We start from the raw sequence: 19703 nt of genomic DNA on the forward strand, positions 1-19703 counted from the left end.
TTGTCTCCCCAACATCCCTTTCCCTCAAGATTATTTCTTTGGGTCACTTACCTTAATTCATTTGGCCTTACCATGTGGTAACCATGGAAAAAACCCAGTACTAGGTAATCCACATGAGAAGAATCCTGCTGGAGGCTGCCTTCCCTGTAAATGTCTAAGAAGTTTATTATACAAAGACGTGACTCCTCCTCCTACACTGGTTATTGAGCTGCTGTGCTGGGTGGTCTGCTGTCAGTCTGAGAATGATGTCAACCCCCAGAAATGGAAGAGCCAGGAGCAGACGGGAGAATTTCTGGACACTCATGAACAAGATCCAAAACTTATTCTTTCTTTGGGTTTTTGTTATAGAAATAAATCTGTCTATGAGGTTTAAGCCAAAATGATATTTTTGTAAGCTTTTTTTGCCTTGATGTAGCCAAACAAAAGCAACCACCAGAGATAACAAGTTTCTCCTTGAAACCCCTAGTCTTCATTGCATTTTGCCCACATGCAAGAGCATTCAGAATCACTGAGAACTTCTCAAAGCCTCTGGAGACATAAGCCCCATAGGTTTCTTTCTTTCTTTTTTGTTTTGTTTTGTTTGTCTCCATCCTTTTTTGTAATTTTTAATTGATTTTTTAAGAAAAAATTATAGCAGAATGCATCACAATTCTTATTAGCACAATTTTTCATATCTCTGGTTGTATATAAAGTATGTTGACACCAATTCGTGTCTTCATACATGTACTTTGGATAATGATGTCCACCACATCCCACCATCCTTGATAATCCCCCTATCCCCTCCCTGCCCCTCCTATCCCTTCTAAGAGTTGACCATGGAATGTGCAGAAGCTGTAGCAAAGTCTCAAAGGGCCTCATTTTCTTCTCTATTCTTCTAGAATCATGGTCAGTAGAAGAGACTACTGGTGGTTATTTTAATTATTTTCATTTAAAAATGAAAAGAAAAAAATGAAATTTCTTCTATTTTCTAGGATACACTAAGATTTTGTTGCAGACATTTTCTAAGGTACATGAAAATGGCACCTAACAAAAGTGGTGCCATTTATGTACCTTAGAATTTATTTTTTGCATCTCATGCCATGAAATCTGGTGTTTTCTGGACTATGAGTATCAAGCTGCCTCTCTGATCTGCTGAGGCATGCCATTTAATCTCCACAACTATCTAAGAGATTAAGCTGCTGCCTGGCTAGGAGGATGAAGCAAGGTGTTCTAGAGATGATAAGCACAGCCATGTTACCTCGTATCTCCCAAAGTCTGTGACAAAATATGACACAGTGACTTTCAGTACACTAACTTTGTTTTGGGGGAAAGAAATTGATAGCTCTGTTGACACCACCCACAGACCAAGACCACACTGTGCAAGGCAGCTTTGGCAATGGTGGGCAAAAACACTCTGAAATTGCCTACCATCTGGAATCCCGTTTATCTTCATTGCATGCTTTTATTTCATTTACACAATTGACTATTTATAGATTTTGTATACTGCTCATTCACCAACTCCAGTGCTTTCTTGATGTTTCCATGGGAGAAATATGTTTCAAAGTTTTTTTTGTTTGTTTGTTTGTTTTTGCGGGGGGGTTCATTATGGTGATATCTGAGTGGGATTCATGATGCCAAATTCATACATTCACATAACATTTGATCAATTTCAAACTTCTATACCTTCCTTTCCTGTCTATGAGATTTAAACTAGAGCTTTGCTAGTCCAACATTTTCTCACATCACTCTGTATTCTAAATTTCCAGGTGATTTATGAGATTCCTTTCTATGAATGCATCTTAATTGACAGAAATATTTCCAAACATATTGTAAATAAGGTTGGTTCAGCTTTTCTTCTTGATGCTAATCGTGACTCCAGTAATGGCATTGGATAAAGTATACAAAATGTTCTTTTCTGTCTGCAGAATATAATTATCAAAAGAGCATTTGGTGGGAGGAAGACTTGCAGAATACAGAAAGGGAATCAAGAGGGAGGGAAAAGGGAAGACATTGGGAAGTAACTAAGGAATGAAATCTACTTATTATGCTATTTCCGTGTATGCATATTACACATTAAAACAATAAATCAATCATCTGCATATATTCATGTACATATATATCACAGTAATTAAAATAACAATAATGGAAGGTCAGAAGAGTAGAGCAAGCAGATCAAGGGGAGGGAGGAGAACAAGGAAGGGGGAGGTATTGAAGTTTGAAATTGATCAAATGTTATATGCATGTATGAATTTGGCATCATAAATCCCACTCTTATATATCACTATAATGCACCCCCACAAAAAAAAACTTTGAAACATATTCTCCTCATGCTCCTTCCTGGCCCATTCCCCTCTCACATCCTTGACAACCATTTGAAAGGAAAACCTCATTCCCCAGGTTCCAGAGCTCATCCTTGCCATGGGTACTTCATCTTATGGACCAAAAGCCATGATCTAAATGCAGTGTTTTCTTGTTACTCCATGGGCTAGAGAAGCACTGACTGGTAAGTATCAATCGCTACTTCCCTAGTGCCTGAGAACTCCTATCTACTCCCACTCCAGAAAGGTAATGTTAATTTTTGCTCAAAATGAATCAAAAATAAACTAATCATATATATAACAGAGACACTGAAGGTAAGAAACTTGAGGGAAAAAACTTTATTTTCAAAAAATTGATGGATATTTAGTGCCTCCTTTACCAAACTGGTGAATTTTGCTATAGCAAAAAGTGAGAAGCTAAGAAATATGTATTAACAGAAATGATTTCTCCAATCAGCATCAATTGAGCTGTCTCCCGCATGATTATCAGTGTGGGGGATCCTTGTAGAAATCATGAAATGGTGTCCATGTTAGTATTCATCATCAAATGGATACTCTGGGTGGTTGGTCATCCTAAAATAAGAAAGAAAAATGTGCAACATAGACTCAGAGACTCCATTTCTACAGGGGTGAAGAAGTGATACCTATGGAGCTCCATTATATTTCCGGAGTGGCTGTAGACTCTGCTGTTCCTACTTTCATGAACCTAGTTTTACTGGAAATGTCTATTCCCCTGCCAAGAACAGAACTCACAGACACCAGAATTCACTTATATTTCTCTCTTTTACTTAGCACTATCAGTCAATCTACCAAAGCAAAGAAATCCTTTCTTCTTCCTTATTGTCAGTGAAGCAGAAACAGATTTGCATCATGTTTATTTACTTACTTTGTGGAGAAGACACTTCCATTTATGCCATGTTTAATGTAAGCACAAGCTCAGATATTGACCAATACAAAAAGTATTTTAGGTGTACAGTATATTGCTAGTAATTTCACTAATTTATTCATTATTTGCTCATGGCCCATCACACATGTCATGCTGCTAAATTCAGATATGGAAAGAATATTGTTTTTAAGAGAGACCTGCAAATCCCAGGAGCTCACCGTGCAAATTTTACAATTTTCCTTTAGAAACAATACAACAGAAAATTGTTGCATCTTGAAATTTTTTATAGCTAGCAAGAATTGCCAGTTGCTTGCTACTGTTCTTCACATTATGTTCCTACTTCGTCTTTCATATATACTAATACAAAATTAGTAATGATAACAATATACCTGTAACTCTTTAAGAACATGCAATTATGGACTATCTAATCCCCTTTCAAACATCATATTTATTTGTATTATGAATTAACATTCCCACAGGCAGAAGAACATATATTCCTTGTTTACCCTCATTTATATTATTTGTTCAATTTCAGACTCTATAACTATAATGCATCAATAAAGAGTACAAATTTTTGGATAACAATAAATTCTCTTCAATAAGAATGTTTTATCAGCACATTCTTCCCTTGGTTTTGATCTCTTCACAAAAACTATTTTTTCCCTCTGCATTGAGATGTCTACATTTTCAAACTCAAAACCAAATGTTTTGACAGCCTCAAAGGAAAACTTTTGATAGTGAAATGCCATGTCTGGGTTCTGATAGAAACTGCACTGAAAAAGAGGGAAAAACTTGAAAATAAACAAAGGCCACACCTCTGCCAAAGTTACTTACAATGGCCAGGCAATATATTGAAAATTTCTGTTCAGGCCATCTAGGTCTTTCATGTCTTCTGCAGTCAACGTGAAATCAAAAACCTATCGCACAAATAGAAAGTTTTTAGCCTATGTAGACTGCACGTTGCCAATCCTGGAAATCCAATGAAATCAAACTGTTGCAGAAACATTTAAAATATTTGAAAAGGTTCCAGTAGTTATTAAAGACATCAAACAAAACACTCATGGTCAATAAATGTAAGTTGAAAATATAAAAAATTTCATTTTTGATATGTAATGTATGGAAACTGCACCAACTAGAGTCAAAGAGAATGTTAAAAAGAAGCTGTAGCAAAATAAAAGTAATGTTATTCCAAGACAAGTGTCAGGTATGTAAAGGACCCAAAAAAATCTAGAGGAAACATTTTGAACTGTGTAAAATAATTCAATAATTTTTAAGGATACAATTGATTTCTGTATTCCATCAATGAACAGTCAAAACTCCAACAAATGATTTTTATTCAACATTTTTAAGTCAGGAATTGTTAAAGTACTAATTATATCCTGTACAAATGGCAAAGGACCTAGCTCAAAGAGAATCACCTGGAGTAAATTTGAGACATTTTAAACACGGAAACAATTTTCACAAATTGCTCACATTCTGAAACAAATAGATAATTAAATCTTTAGTAATTTCCTTAAAAAATAGCAAGAGAGGGACTGGGGCTGTGGCTCAATGGTAGAGCCCCTGCTTCACGTGTATGAGGCACTGGGATCGATCATCAGCACCACATAAAAATAAATAAATAAAGATATTGTGTCCATCTACAACTAAAAGAAATGGTGAAAGAATAAAATGTTGATCATTTCACAATAAATGAATTAGATAAATAGGATTCACTGCTTTATTCTTTAAACTTTTCTGTACATTTGGAAATTCTCAAAAAGGAATATGTTATCTAAAGATTATCACAATTATCACTTCTGTATGAATAAATCTAACAGAACTTATACAAATGCCTTCATAGATCAGCTAAATGCAATATTTTAAAAGACAGGCTAAATTTCTGGACTCGTGTCAAAATCATGGATTAGAATCCTTAATATTTCAAAAGTAATTTATCTCCAAATTCACTGAGAGGTCAATAATGCAACATTAAGCAAACAAAGACAATCTTTATAGAGACAGATAATGTGATTCTAAATTCTTTATAATAGATCAAATGTTCATTATAATAGATCAAACTAGAATAGCCAAGATATTGTTAAAGGAATGAGAGCTAAGGGAATGCTTTGCAGTGTTTGAGAGACAGACTGATTTTCCAAGATAATTAAGACAATGGGAAGGAGCAAATAAGACAAGTGATGACAGAAATGTAGTCAGAAATGTAATACCTGTTGCTGGGAAGTTCGGCTAGTTATTTAAACATTATATGTGTATCTGGATCCTTGTTTCATATAATGTTTTTTAAAAATACTGCAATTGAATTAAATTTAGAATTAAAGATTGTAACCATTTGTAAAGTAATATAATAGAATAACATTGAGTTCCTGCTGGGTACTGTGGCACATGCCTGTAATCTCAGCAGCTTGGGAGGCTCAGGCAGGAGGATCATGAGTTCAAAGCCAGCCTCAGCAGCTTAGTGAGATTCTAAGTGATTCAGCAAGACCCTATCCCTAAATAATATATTAAAAATATTAAAAAGAGCCTGGGATATGTTTAAATTGTTAAGGCCCTGGGTTCAATCCCTGGTACCAAAAAACAAGGAAAGAAAAGGAATAATGTTGAATTCCCATTATAAGATAAAACATGACACTCATCAACCACAAAGTCAAGGCATGAAGACAACAATAAGAGAAGGAAGTTTGTTCATGAAAATATATCAAAAGGAGAATGAAGGCACAAGCAGAATGTGGGACAACATATTTCAACAAATACATCTGAATCTGAAAAACAATATCCAAAATATATAAAAGTGGTCAATTTGCAAAATTATTTGCCCAATAATTAACAAATCCCAGTTTCCAAAAATCTTTCCTATGTGAATTTGCAGCTGCTTTCACTAAGAGGCCGTGTCTATTTCCTCATCTCTTCAGTCTTGCATTGTCTATAACTTACAGTGGCCATTAGGACTTGGCAGAAGCAATGATGTGCCCACTCTGAGCATAGGCATGAGGAGGTTCTGCAAGGATCCATTCACTGCCTAGGAACAGTATTATGTGATGAGGTGAAGTCAGGGTTGTCAACAGGGAGATGTGAAGTTCTATGGAGGGGAGCTCAAACACCCCAGAGAACAGAGCAAGCAGGACTGAAGCAGAGGGAGCACACTGTTCTGCAGATGCATAGGAGAGTTCATTACAGAACAGGAGCAGCCAGTGTAGCTGGAAGACATTCGTGAGTTCAGGCTGAGCCAAGGCAAAGAGTCAAACCAAAGAATCATGAGATAAACAAATGCTCTTTGAACTAACCTCAATATTAAGGGTGGTTTGTTTTGAAATTGCTCTAAGTAATAGTTCAAAAAAAGTACTCCTACTTGAAAATGAAAACATAAACAACCCATTTAAATGGACAATGCATATACTGATAGTCAACAAGTGAAAAAACTCAAAGTGAATAAATATATGAATATTAAAATATATTGAGGATTGGGGGAAGTGTAAAATAAAATCATCACGTATGAAATAAAAATCACCTGATCCGAATTCCCATTTCAGAAAATAAAAACAAATACAAAGATGCCACTTGCAAGGGTTACCCAATTGTTTTAGACAGCTTTTCTCTCTGCTGTGACTCAAGGACCCAACCAGAACAATTGTGGAGGAGGGAAAGTTTATTTGAGGGCTCAGGGTTTCAGAGCTCCTAGTCCATGGGAGACCAGCTTCCTTCCTCAGGGGCAAAGGAGAATACCATGACAGAAGAGTGTGGCAGGGGGAAACAGCTCACATGGTGAACAGAAGGACATAGATGTCTCCACTTACCAGATACAAATATGTACACCGTAGCCACACCCCAATTCCCACCTCCTCCAGAAACACCCTAAAGCTATAGTTACCATTCAGTTAATCCCTACAAAGGGATTAATTCACCGATTGGGTTAAGACTCTCACAATCCAATCATTTCTCTTCTGAACCTTCTTGCATTGTCTCGCTTGTGAGCTTTTGGGGGACACCTCACATTCAAACCATAACAACAACACATGGCTGGCAGGTCTGAAAACCAAATCTATGTGTTTTATCCTATTCTATCCAACTACATTGCCTGTCTCATTGTAGAGTAAGAGAACACACTTCTGAAAGAACCTGAAATCTTCCATGCAGAAGACGAGCTGGTGATATTGACTTTGCCCCAAAACATCCTTATATGTTTCCAATGAAGCATAATTGTGAAGAATACTGCATAACAACCTCAATGCCTGCAGCCCTCCTCTATACCTGAATGTTCTCTTTGATCCTGTTCTCATTGAAACTCTTGGCCGGAACTACAACCCCACATTGCAGCTGGTAGCGGAGGGCAGTCAGGGCTGGGGATCGCTTGTGCTTTTTTGCCAAGGCACCAAGAACTGGGTCGTCCAAGAGAACTGGGGAGCTCTGGTCAACCCTGGAAGGAAAGACAGAGGTGCTTAAGTGCTGAGGCCCAGTTAGTTAGGAGGTTTCATTTGTTTCTCTTTTTTGGAGGTTGCAGTTTACTGTGGATTGACTCCAAAGGTATTCTACCATTGATCCATATGCCTAATCCTGTTTCACCTCCCAAATCATTGGGTTTACAGGAAAGCACCACTGGACCCACTCACAAAACAGGTCTGTTGGGACCACTCCAAATAGGGATCCTCAAATTCAGTCCCTGGAGCAGCAGCATTAGTGTCTTATGGGATTTTCTCAGAAATGAAAAATTTTCCCTCTACCAGAATCAATTGAGAGTTATATTGTAAAAACTGAGTCTTGTAGGACTAAGTGTAGTTCATAAACAGTAGCATTTTAGGTAAATTCCCTCAAGCTCTCATTACCATCGTTTTTCTCGTTGAGTTCCCAGAGCACGAAAAGCCACCAGAACAATGTCTTTTGATTTGCAGAAGTCCAGCAGTTTCTTCTGATTGTGATAAACATGACATTCTACCTGCAGTGGACAAGATAGAAGGTTTCTGAGTCTAGTAAATGCTAACGTTAATATGAAAAGAAAATGTTTTTTAAAAAGCTAACTTAAAAAAAATGGAAACCTGGACTTCTAATTGTGCCAGAAATCAAAAATTTGGTCAAAGACTCATGAGGACATGTTTGAAAGACATTTGATAGATATTCTGCATGTGACATTGGATAAATTTGTTCATCAAAACCAATAAAACCAGATTCCAGAACTCAGGGAGCTTAGAATAATTCCTCCTAACCATGGTCTCTAAGACCAAGATCCAGTTAGAACCAGTCAGTGTAGGACAAAGTGACACTGACTGGAAAATCCCCTTCTACAGGGCAAGAACATGCACAATGGAGATTTGGAATTCTGAGGCAACCCCACTGTCAGTCAACAGTCAAGAGATGAAACTAGGTGGGACTCTGAAATCTTCCATGTGACTCCCAATAAAACTGGCAAGGAGGATGGTAATTACATCCCTCTCCTCTCTGTGAAGACTCGCTCTCATCTTTGAGAGTTTCATCTTTTACCTTTTCTTACTCTAATAAATTCATTCTTGCAACACTGAGCCATATGTTTAAATTTTTTCTACTGTAATGCAAACCCAATAATGAGGACTCCACTGCCAAGGTGTTGATTTGTCATAAGGAATTCAAATCCAACTCCTAACTGACAGAAAATGGAAATCTAAAAACAAGTTAACTCATATGATAAGTTTTAAAAAATTCCTAGTTCAATATTGTGTGAAAATGTTCCGGGTGAACATTCTATGTGAAAAGAACTTAAGAAACATGATAGGAAAAAAAAAACATGTAAACCAAAGTTGCATTCTGGAAAAGGGAAGAACTATAAAAGATATTTCAGAAAACCATGGGAAATTTGAATGTAGATTGCATTTAGATGATGTGAGAGACTTACTATTAACTTTAGATATAATAATGAAAATGTGCTATGTGAGAGATCATCTTCATTCCTAGGAGATATTCTCTGAAGTTTCTAAAAGTGAATAGTCTAGTATATAATTGACCTTGAAGAGATTTAGATATTACACATAAGTACGCTGATAAACCCACAGAAATAAACATTTTACAGTGAACTCATATGTCAAAAATATTAGATAAAAATTAAAAAATATGGATGTCCTGTGCCATGTTCTCACATTTTCTGTTTAAAAAATTTCATGATTAAAAAATTGGGGTAAAATTAATACTAAAATTATTTTCTATTTTTTAACATTGATATTAGAAATTTATACTGATCAATCAACTTACATGAAATTTATGAATTTTATATGGTCTGTTTTCCAACCAAAGACCAATAATCCATGACTGAAAGTTGTGAAATAATAAGTGAGAGGACAGAAACATGTACAGAATACATGTGATGGCACAGTTGATTTGATATCAGAAAACATGGAAGAAAGCAGGTAAGAATGGCTCAGGCATGATGTCAACTGTATATTCTAAATGCTAACATTAATATGAAAATAGATTTCATCCACTTCAGTACCATCATTAACAAGTTCATTCCTCCCAGGCCTTTAACTTTCACAAGCTCTGATTTACTTTTGCTATATATATATGCCTCTGGATTCATGAACCTAAATAAGAAATAACAAGGACTTAGGCACCCAACAACCACACAGAGCCTGTTCACTGATCTCCTAGGTTCACTCTTTTCTTGCTCACTGCCTATTCCTATGTACTAACCTTCTTTCCTACACACAGTTCCCCCCACAGCACATTCACCCATCCAGGATCTGGTCATCCTTCATTGCTCAAGGACAAGCTCACCTTGCCCCTGAAGTCAGATAAACAACCACCCTCCTTGATCACCTGATTCTTCCATAACCTGGGCACTAAGCTCTTCCCCTCATTTTCACTAAGGATTCACCCAGCACAGGTACAATTGAGAATCCTCCACACCCTCCAAGATAGTGGCACTAAATCTAGACTCTTCTGTTCAACAAATATGAATGAACAGAAGGACAGGACCAGTGGACACCTGACAGTGATACAGAAACAAGGAAGTGTTATAAGAGATGGCAGTGAGGCTCAGGGCTCTCACCTGGTTGCAGAAAGGCTTATACTTGAGGCCTGGTTTATTCAGGATCATCTCCAGCTGCCTGCGGTTAAAGTTGGACACCCCGATGGACCTGGCCAATCCTGCATCCTTGCACTTCTCCATGGCCTTGGGAGGAAGGGGTTGGGAAGAGGCATTTGTACAATGGACTATGTCAGTATAAAGGCAAGATAGAACTGTTAAGAGGAGCACTGTCAAGAAATGACAACAAAGCTGATGAATTGATTATGAAGAGGAGAAAAATGGTAAAGATTATATGGGAAGGTGTTGAGAGCCAGTAAAAGAATTCCTCTGTGTCCTCTTCAGGCATCAGACATGACTGCACATGGAGGCAGGAGGGTTGTGTCCTCATTGTCATCAGTCCTCCTCCTCTATTTCTCTCCGTTACATACCAGGAATGTGTTCCTCCCCACCACCCTAGCAAAAATTCTCTTTTAAACATGATGATTTCTAGATCCATAATTACAGAAGCTGGCATGAGCTGTCACCTTCTTGGCTTCCTGTGGGGTCACTCCTTCAGGCACTCACCTCCCATGTGGCACAGAGATCCACTGAGTCATATAGTATTTTTCCATTTTCATCTTTTGGGTAAAGCTCTTCCCCTGGCTGAAACAGAAGTGATCATAACAGTAACTTTGCTGAATTCATATGTCCACATACAGTAATGCTGCTAGGTATATCCAAGGGGAGGGACACTAATCCTTCTTGAAATAAGTAAAGCATCACTCTATATTCATCTGTTTATAAAGTGTTTACATGTGAATGTGTAAGGAATACCTTTCAGTGCTTAGCTTCCTATATTCTTCTCTTACATCAAATTATCTATATGTTCAATTTTACATACATCTATGTATATCTATATTACATATAGGTAATTACATATATATACTTATATTTATAATTCTATATGATTTTCTTAATCATCTAATGAGGTCTCATAGTTGGCTCATGTTACATTTCCTGACCCTATATTTTGTCCTGGGGAAAAGTCTTTCACTGGGAAATTCAGAGGATGCATGGGCTTGTTCTTCAGCAATAATGGATTTCAGTGATGACACAAGATAAACAGTTTCTTTATCTACCTTAACACATGTGGGTGTAAGTAAGTATACCAAAGATCGTCAATCAAGTTTCAATTCAAGATTTGATGTTGGAAGATGGAGAGACCCTCTCTAATATTAATGACCATGGTATTTGAACTGCCCCAAAGTCGTATGAACCACCAGTGCAAAAGGCTGAGACCAAAACTAAGCAAACTTCCATATCTAGACATAATGAATGAATTAACTGAGATGTCTCTGAAGATTACATCTAATCATGAATTTAGACATAATTCGGACTTTCTATAATTCATATAAATTATTTACATAATTTTATAATTGAAGCTAAATTCAACCATCCATGGTAATGATGGTCATGCTGACTGCTGAAATTAAATAGGTTTGATGATGTAAATTTCCTACCTTCATCGCAGTCGGGATATGAATAAGATAGAGATCAACATAGTCAAAATGAAGTTTCTTCAGTGATCTTTTCAAAAAAGATTGGACCAGCTCTGGCCGATGAAAAGTGGACCATAGCTTCAGAGATTAAAGAAAGGAAACATAGTTTGGATATTTGTTTAACTCCATATTAAGATATTTATTTGTCATTTGCTTGGAAACTTGAGATCACAAGAATGATATCTCTTTAAGTCTTTGGTTCTACCAATCTGACCAGTTCATGTGAACTGGATTATATTTTCAGTTATTATTTGTAAAACATTTGAACTATGGAAGGAATTAATCAAGAGATATATATTTTTAGCAAACAATAACATATTTAATATCTGAATAGTGATTCATAGAGATTGCAAAGCTATTGTTAGTGTATCTCATCCATTCATTTCATTAGATAAGAATAAATATTTTTTGTTTACAGGAGTGAAAGAAACACATTTTGAATATTTAATATGTGTGAGACACAAATCAAGATACTTTAGCTGGATCTTCTTTTGTACCCATGGAACTGTCCTACATTGTTCTTTGATAATGACAAATGTAAAAGTAGATATTCAGAATGATAAGAAATTTTACAAAATCACCCAGGAGATAATGAATCCAGAATCTGGTCATAACTCTATCTCATTCTACAAACAATACAAAGCCATAGAGCTGAAGGGAGAATCAGAAAAGTAAAGAACTTTAACGTTATACATTTGTAGACAGCAAACAGGAATTTATAATACATCTCTGTTTTTGATACAGGATCTTATATGTGAATAAACATTGTAAAAATAATCACATTCCAACAACTGATCACCTAACATAATTTCACTTCTTTACATCATATTGCAGTAATTTTTACACTGTATACACAATACCTTGGAAGTATATAATATGTCTTCTCTCTTCACAGTGCCATCTGCAATCTTGCTTCTAATGGCCAGTCCTACCTCCTCTTCTACTTGGTATGCATAAGCACAATCAATATGGCAGAACCCAGCTTCTATTGCTATTTTGGTGGCCTCTGTGGTCTTACTCTTAGAAACCTAGAGGAATAACCAGAAGGTTTTTTTTTTTTTTTTGGAGAATCATACTATAAGAAATAACTCACCATGAGAAAAGTGAACAGTTCATTAGATTGGAAGAAATTTTAAATTCCAATGTTGTCTTCAGACTACTTAATAATGTGATAAGGGGATGGTACCCTGAACTTTGAGGGCCCACTTTTCTCCTATATAAAAAAAGTAGCCAAAGAGCAATTCTGAATGTAATGAGCAGAAGCAGTGTTCTCACAAAAGCCAACTTTGCCCATGCTTTGGGTTAGTTCAGTATTGACTCCAAACCAATTTTGTCTGTTTTTCCTAGTTAATTACAGGAGTCTGGCATCCAGGAAGCCTCTTCAGACACAGAAATCCTAATCCAGTGGCATCACAGGACCCCAGGAGCAACTCAAGTTCATTGAGTTTCTGGAAGGACTCAGAAGACACAGCATACAGGAATAACCATGTTATAATTTATGTGATGAAGTCACTAAGTACAGTTAATGCCAGTGAATAGTTCATGGAATGACTATAGAAGAAATACTGTGCAAGATTCTATAAATCTTCTCCCAAAGATGAAACACAGAATATACTAAATTCCCCCATGGTGAATTTTGAAACCACATGGGAAATATTTGTGCAAGAAAAGCTATTGAGATAATTTTCTAAGGTTTTTCAGTGGGACTGATTAAATTGACACCCTATGCTAGGACACAACACAATTCCAGTCTCCTAGAGAAAGGTAGATATATCATTCTAAAAAGTGGGGGGATAGTAAAATGCCAATTCCCTGAATGTCCATTTCTGTTCCCCAAATCCTGGCCAATTATGAAATAATGAGAGCAAGCCTGGCCCTGTACATCCAGATATGTATTATCTTTTTTTTTTTTTTTTTTAGTACCAGGGATTGAACTCAGGGACATTTGACCACTGACCACACATCCCCAGCCCTATTTTGTATTTTATTTAGAGACAGGGTCTTACTGCACTGCTTAGTGCCTTGCTGAGTTGCTAAGCCTGGCTTTCAACTCACAATCTTCCTGTCTCAGCCTTCTGCGACACTGGGATTACAGGCATGTGCCACTGTGCTCAGCCCAATAAATATTGTCTTAAAGGACCCTGACTTTCTCTTATGTACATCGGAAATGAGGGCAAGATAATGTTACCTGTGGAAAGATTCTTTTTCCATGTATTCCAGGAGAGTGGTTCCTTGGCTTGTTGTTCACATAAGCAAATAAAGTAAGATACTGCTGAGGATGTTACTGCTTCTGCAGCCTAACATACAATACTGCTCTGTTGAACCTCTTGAAAGGGAGAAAATCCTTGCAACCCACATTGGAGGTAAGTCATTAATTTCAAGAGTATATAAAGATCAAAAATTTCCACACTAAAAAACCAAATAGCCCAATCAATAAAGGAGTAAAGGAACACAATAGACACTTCTCAAAGGAATAGACGCAAAAAGTCAACAAGTACATGAAAAATGTTCAACATTTTTGCAATGCAAATTATTACAACATTGAGATCTCACTTCACTATTGTCAGAATGGCACCTATCAAGAATACAAGTCACACTAAATGTTGGTGATGATGTGGAGGAATGGCACACACACACATTGCCGGTGAGACTGCAAATTGGTGCAACCCCTCTGGAAAGCAGTATGGAGATTCCTCCTTCAAAAAACTAGAATGGAACAACCATTTGAGTCAGTTATACCACTTCCAGGTATATATTTAGAGGATGAAAAATCAGCATACTACAGTGATGCAGTCACATCAATTTTTTAAAAAAATTTAACTTGTTTTAATTAGTTATACATGTCAGTAAATGCATTTATGCACTTTGATATACATAGATGGGATATAATTTCTCATTTTTCTGAGTGTAAATGTTGCAGAATCATATTGGTCATGTAGTCACATATATACATACAGTAATAATGTCTGTTTCATCCTACTATCTTTCCTATCCCCACATTCCCTCCTCTTCCCTCCCATCACTTCCCTCCAGCTAATCTAAAGTAATGCTATTCTTCCCTAGTGCCCCCCACCTTATTGTGCAGAAGATGGAAAGATCTCTCAAGCTCCTGGATAGGCAGAATTAATATTGTAAAAATGGCCATATTACAAAAAGCATTATACAGATTTAATGCAATTTCTATTAAAATCCCAATGACATTCTTCATAGAAATAAAAAAAAAGCAATCATGAAATTTATTTACAAGATAAGGTACCCAGAATAGCTAAAGCAATTCTTAGCAAGAAAAGTGAGGCAGGAGGCATCAAAATACCAGACCTTAAACTATACTACAGAGGTATAGTAACAAAAATGGCATGGTTCGGGGCACCAAAATAGACTTGTAGACCAATGGTACAGAATAGAGGACACAGAGACAAACCGACATAAATACAGTTATCTCATACTAGACAAGAGTACCAAAAACATTAAATGGAGAAAAGATAGCCTCTTCAACAAATGGCGCTGGCAAAACTGGAAATCCGTATGTAGCAAAATGAAATTAAACCTCTATTTCTCACCCTGCACAAAAATCAACTCAAAATGGATCAAAGACTTGACTTACGCACTAGAACAGAGACCTTGAGCCTAATAGAAGAAAAAAATGGGCCCAAATCTTCACCACATTGCCTAGGATCTGACTTCCTTAACAAGATTCCAAAAGCACAAGAAGTAAAATCAAGAATTAATAAATGGGATGTATTCAAATTAAAAAGCTTCTTCTCAGCAAAGGAAACATTTAATAACGTGAGGAGAGAGCCTACAGATTGGGAGAAAATCTTTATCACATGCACCTCCAATAAAGCATTGATCTCTAGAATATATACAGAACTCAAAAAAACATAACACCAAATAAACAAATAACCCAATCAATAAGTGGGCTAAGGAACTGAACAGACACTTCACCGAAGAAGAAATACAATTGATCAAGAAATATATAAAAAAGTGTTCAACATCTCTAGCAATTAGAGAAATACAAATCAAAACTACTCTAAGATTTCATCTCACTCCTATCAGAATGGCAATCAGTAAGAATACAGGCAACAATAAATGTTGGCAAGGATGTGGTGAAAAAGGCACACCCATACATTGCTGGTGGGACTGCAAATTGGTGCAACCACTATGGAAAGCAATATGGAGATTCCTCAGAAAATCAGGAATGGAACCACCATTTGATCCAGCTATCCCACTCCTTGGTTTATATCCAAAGGACTTAAAATCAGCATGCTATAGTAATGCAACCACAACAATGTTTATAGCAGCTCAATTCACAATAACTAGACTATAGAACCAACCTAGGTGTCCCTCAATAGATGAATGGATAAAAAAATGTGGTATTTATATTGAATGAAATATTACTCTGCTTTAAAAAGAGCAAAATTATGGCATTTGCCAGTAAATGGTTGGAGTTGGAGAATATCATACTAAGTGAAATAAACCAATCCCACAAAACCAAAGGCCTAATGTTTTCTCTAATGTGCATATGCTAATTCACATCAATGTTTATAGCAGCTTAATTCACAATAGCTGAACTATGCAACCAACCTAGGTGCCCTTCATCAGATGAATGGATAAAGAAAATGTGGTCTATATACACAGTAGAATATTACTCAGCCATAAAAAATGAATTGATGACATTTTTCAATAACTGGATGCATCTGAAAACTATCATGCTAAGTGAAATATGCCAGTCCTAAAAAACCAAATATCAAATGTTCTGTAGATATATGTATGCAAACACAAAAACTGGGAAAGGGAAGGGAAAGAATCAAAGTTCAGAGGACTAGAGAAGAGGAATGAAGAGAAACAAGGAGTGATATGGATGGGAAAGGCAGTGGAATGGATCTGACTTAACTTTCCCACCTTCATTTATAAATAGACCACTGTGAATCCCCAAATCATGTGCATCCAAACGATTGGTTTTCAAATTAATATAAGGTCTACTCCACGTTTGCATCCATATGTCAAAAAACACTATATTGTCATGTAAAAATAAAATCAAGATATTAAAAAAAATTAGGATGAAACCCCTCTGTTTGTGGTAACTGGGATAGAACTGAGGGCATGTGGAAAGGATGGGTGTCACTCACCCAGCCAGCGATCACAGGACAAAACATCATGAGGAGGAGGGAGCCCTGCTTGGCAAAGCAGTGTGAGGGAGGCAGGTTCTGTGGTTCAGCCGGTCACTGCTGGACCCTCCCTAGAGGAATTTCTCAATAAGGACTGATGCCTGAAAGCACTCTCCACATATTTTCTCAGGTCTTTGGCAACCATTTCCACTTCTCTGGCACAACTGGACTATCAACATGACTGCAGAATACATAAATAAATCCAATCTTCATACCCTTTAGGGATAGCCAGTTTCCTTGTGTGTTATTAAAAAAAAAGTGAAAAATCAGATACCAGCCAAGGGAAAGTTGATGACAGGCTCAGGAACAAAGAGAAATATGCTGTGTTAACTCTGGCATACAATGGAATCTCTGTATGACAGAACTAAACACTGGCTGGAAAAAATGTATACTCTTATGATACAGAGTTACAAATAAGGAATTCTACTCATTTTATAAGGGATTAGTCACATAAACATCAGCCCATAAAGCTGACTCACTCTCTATTGTGGAAGATGTAATAAGAGTGACGTCGACAATTATTGTATGGTCTACAAAATTTGCATGGCTTAAAAGTTCATTTTTTAAAGATTATAAAGGCAGAACAAACACAATGTTTTATGTTTTAAAATTTTTGGAAGCTTTATTTTTCCAGGAGATCAAGATAATGCCATCCTAGGTTTTACTGGCCTCTGCTGATTCCAGCCCTGAGTTTCTTTGGGATAAGGACACTTGGAGTAGGACTGAAGCCCTACTTCATGACACTTTTCCCTACAGATTTTCACAAATCCTGTCACAAGACTTCATACTTGCTCACTGGATATTTCCTTAAGTCTTACAGAAGAAAAATGTTTAAATTCAAACTTTAGGAAAACTAGTTTCTTGCCACCTAATTAAGTGGTCAGAGTATGATAATGGAATATAAAATTATTTCCAGGATAGTGAACATAGCTCACTCCACTTCACAGGGTCATCTGTCAATATAATACACAAAACCAATGATGATTAATTGACAAATACCCTTCTTAGGTCACCATTTGACTTATCAGGTTGTTCTAATATACATTCGGGTAAATTTCCCACAGTTGAGAACACATAAAAAATTCTCCTCTGCCAAGGTGCAGCATTTTCTGAGAGATGCTGAAGCCTTCCTCAGAGTGGAGAGGAAGTTATCCCCTGTCGCGACCCCTTGCCCGCAAGGAAGACGCAACTCAGGAATCTTCTTTCAGCAGTTTATTCAGGCCCTGGATATTTCTTCTTCTTCCCCTCGGATGCCCCTCCCAGCCTTAATAAAGCATCTCAAGCCCCAATGCGAAGCTGCCACGTGGAGCTTTCTCATAGGGTGGTGAAAAACCACGCGCCAACTCTCCCAAATAAGGAGTTGTTTGTCACAGACCACAGCGGAGCCAGCGCCATCTTGTAATGGCGACCATAGTCTGCAGAAACGGCAGAAGCGGCTCACCACAATCCCCATCATTTATTCTATGTTTTTCATCTCAAGTACATTTTGCTACACAGATGTCTGTGGCTCTTGCCCTTCTTGGGAGGAAAATATATTTCCTGAGGTATAGAAATAAAGAGAGAAACCATTCACAGTGCAAACAGAGTGCTGACATTCATCTTTTCTACTAAGTTGGTCAATAGACTGAAATGGGGGGTGGAGGCTTAGAGTGGTCAGAACACTCGGTAGGTAACCACACCATCATGCAATGATGTAGAGCAATGTCTGAAAACTATCTTTCCTGTTTATGGAATAGCTCTCACCTGGAGAAACAGGACCACCTGAGCCCCCCAGAGTCACATAGGAAGCAAGTACCTTGACAACCCAGATTGGATTCCATTCATCCTATGTCTACTTTCTTTAGAACCCTCAACCCAACCTCCTACTGTTACCTCTTGAGGTTTATAGGTGCCAAAGCCCAGTCCAGGAATGAAGTGACCATCATTGAGCTCCACATACTGATGTTTGGAATTCATTGCCTGTGACTCCTCAGCCTGGGTAAATTCTGCTTCTTCTTCTTCTGCCTTCACAGGGAAATAAATAACTGGAATTCACAGCTCCAACTGCTTGTCTAATGGTTATCCAATTCTACTTACTGTCTAATGTTTAGACAATATTTTATAGGAAGAGTGAGGTTAAAGCAATATTCCCTATGTGAGAAGAGAATTCAAACCAGTTCACTTATTCCATATGGAAAAAAATTATGTAAATTACTACACAGTGGAAAAAACGTTAGTTTTTACTAAATTTTCTCCATATTTTATCAAGAGTTAATATATAATATTAGATGATCATTGACCATTTGTTAAGCTATAAACCTCAGATTCCTGTATTTTGCATTTTTTTCTTGATTTTGTTTTTTTGTTTGTTTATTTTTTTCCTTATTTTTCTAATTTTGGAGGGAAGGTACCTGGGATTAAACTCAGGGGCACTTGACCACTGAGCCACATCCCCAGCCCTATTTTGTATTTTATCTAGAAACAGAGTCTCACTGAGTTGCTTAGCAACTTGCTTTTGCTGAGGCTGATTTTGAACTCACGATCCTTCTCCCTCAGCCTCTCAGGACACTGGGATTACAGAAGTGCACGCCATTGCACCCAGATTCTTGAACCTCTTCTTGACCATACATTATTAGAAGTATCATACACTATGCCCACAAACACAAGGAATTTTTTAATCAGGATTATGGACCATGTTTTGAAATCTCAGAAATATAATCATATACAAAAATCAACAGAAGTTAGTTAGCCTTTTTAATTTTCCCATTGGTAAAATGCTTTCCACAGTTTGACTACCAAGTCCCACGAGATGCAGTCCTGACAAGTGTGCAGTACAAACTGCACCAT

The 19703-nt window shown here is 37.0% G+C and overlaps 1 protein-coding gene across 3 annotated transcripts; it reads right to left on the reverse strand.

Annotated features, from left to right (window-relative positions):
* Positions 1-2621: 2621 nt before the first annotated feature.
* LOC124091409 (aldo-keto reductase family 1 member C3-like) lies at positions 2622-18905 on the reverse strand. 3 transcript variants are annotated; one of them, XM_046442431.2, is made up of 9 exons: positions 18750-18905; positions 12570-12737; positions 11671-11787; positions 10736-10813; positions 10193-10315; positions 8004-8113; positions 7432-7597; positions 4018-4100; positions 2622-2870 (listed from the first exon to the last, which is right to left on the reverse strand). In XM_046442431.2, the coding sequence occupies exons 1-9, from the start codon at positions 18831-18833 to the stop codon at positions 2828-2830; spliced, it is 972 nt and encodes a 323-aa protein (XP_046298387.1). In that variant the 5' UTR covers positions 18834-18905; the 3' UTR covers positions 2622-2827. The 3 variants fall into 3 exon arrangements, with proteins under 3 accessions (XP_046298387.1, XP_046298389.1, XP_046298388.1); XM_046442433.2 differs by lacking the exon at positions 10193-10315; XM_046442432.2 differs by lacking the exon at positions 4018-4100.
* Between the last annotated feature and the right edge of the window lie 798 nt (positions 18906-19703).

Source organism: Marmota monax, unplaced genomic scaffold (genome assembly GCF_021218885.2).
Source record: "Marmota monax isolate L192 unplaced genomic scaffold, Marmota_monax_Labrador192_F-V1.1 WCK01_AAM20220418_F8-fsc00273, whole genome shotgun sequence".
Classification (NCBI taxonomy): Eukaryota; Metazoa; Chordata; class Mammalia; order Rodentia; family Sciuridae; genus Marmota; species Marmota monax.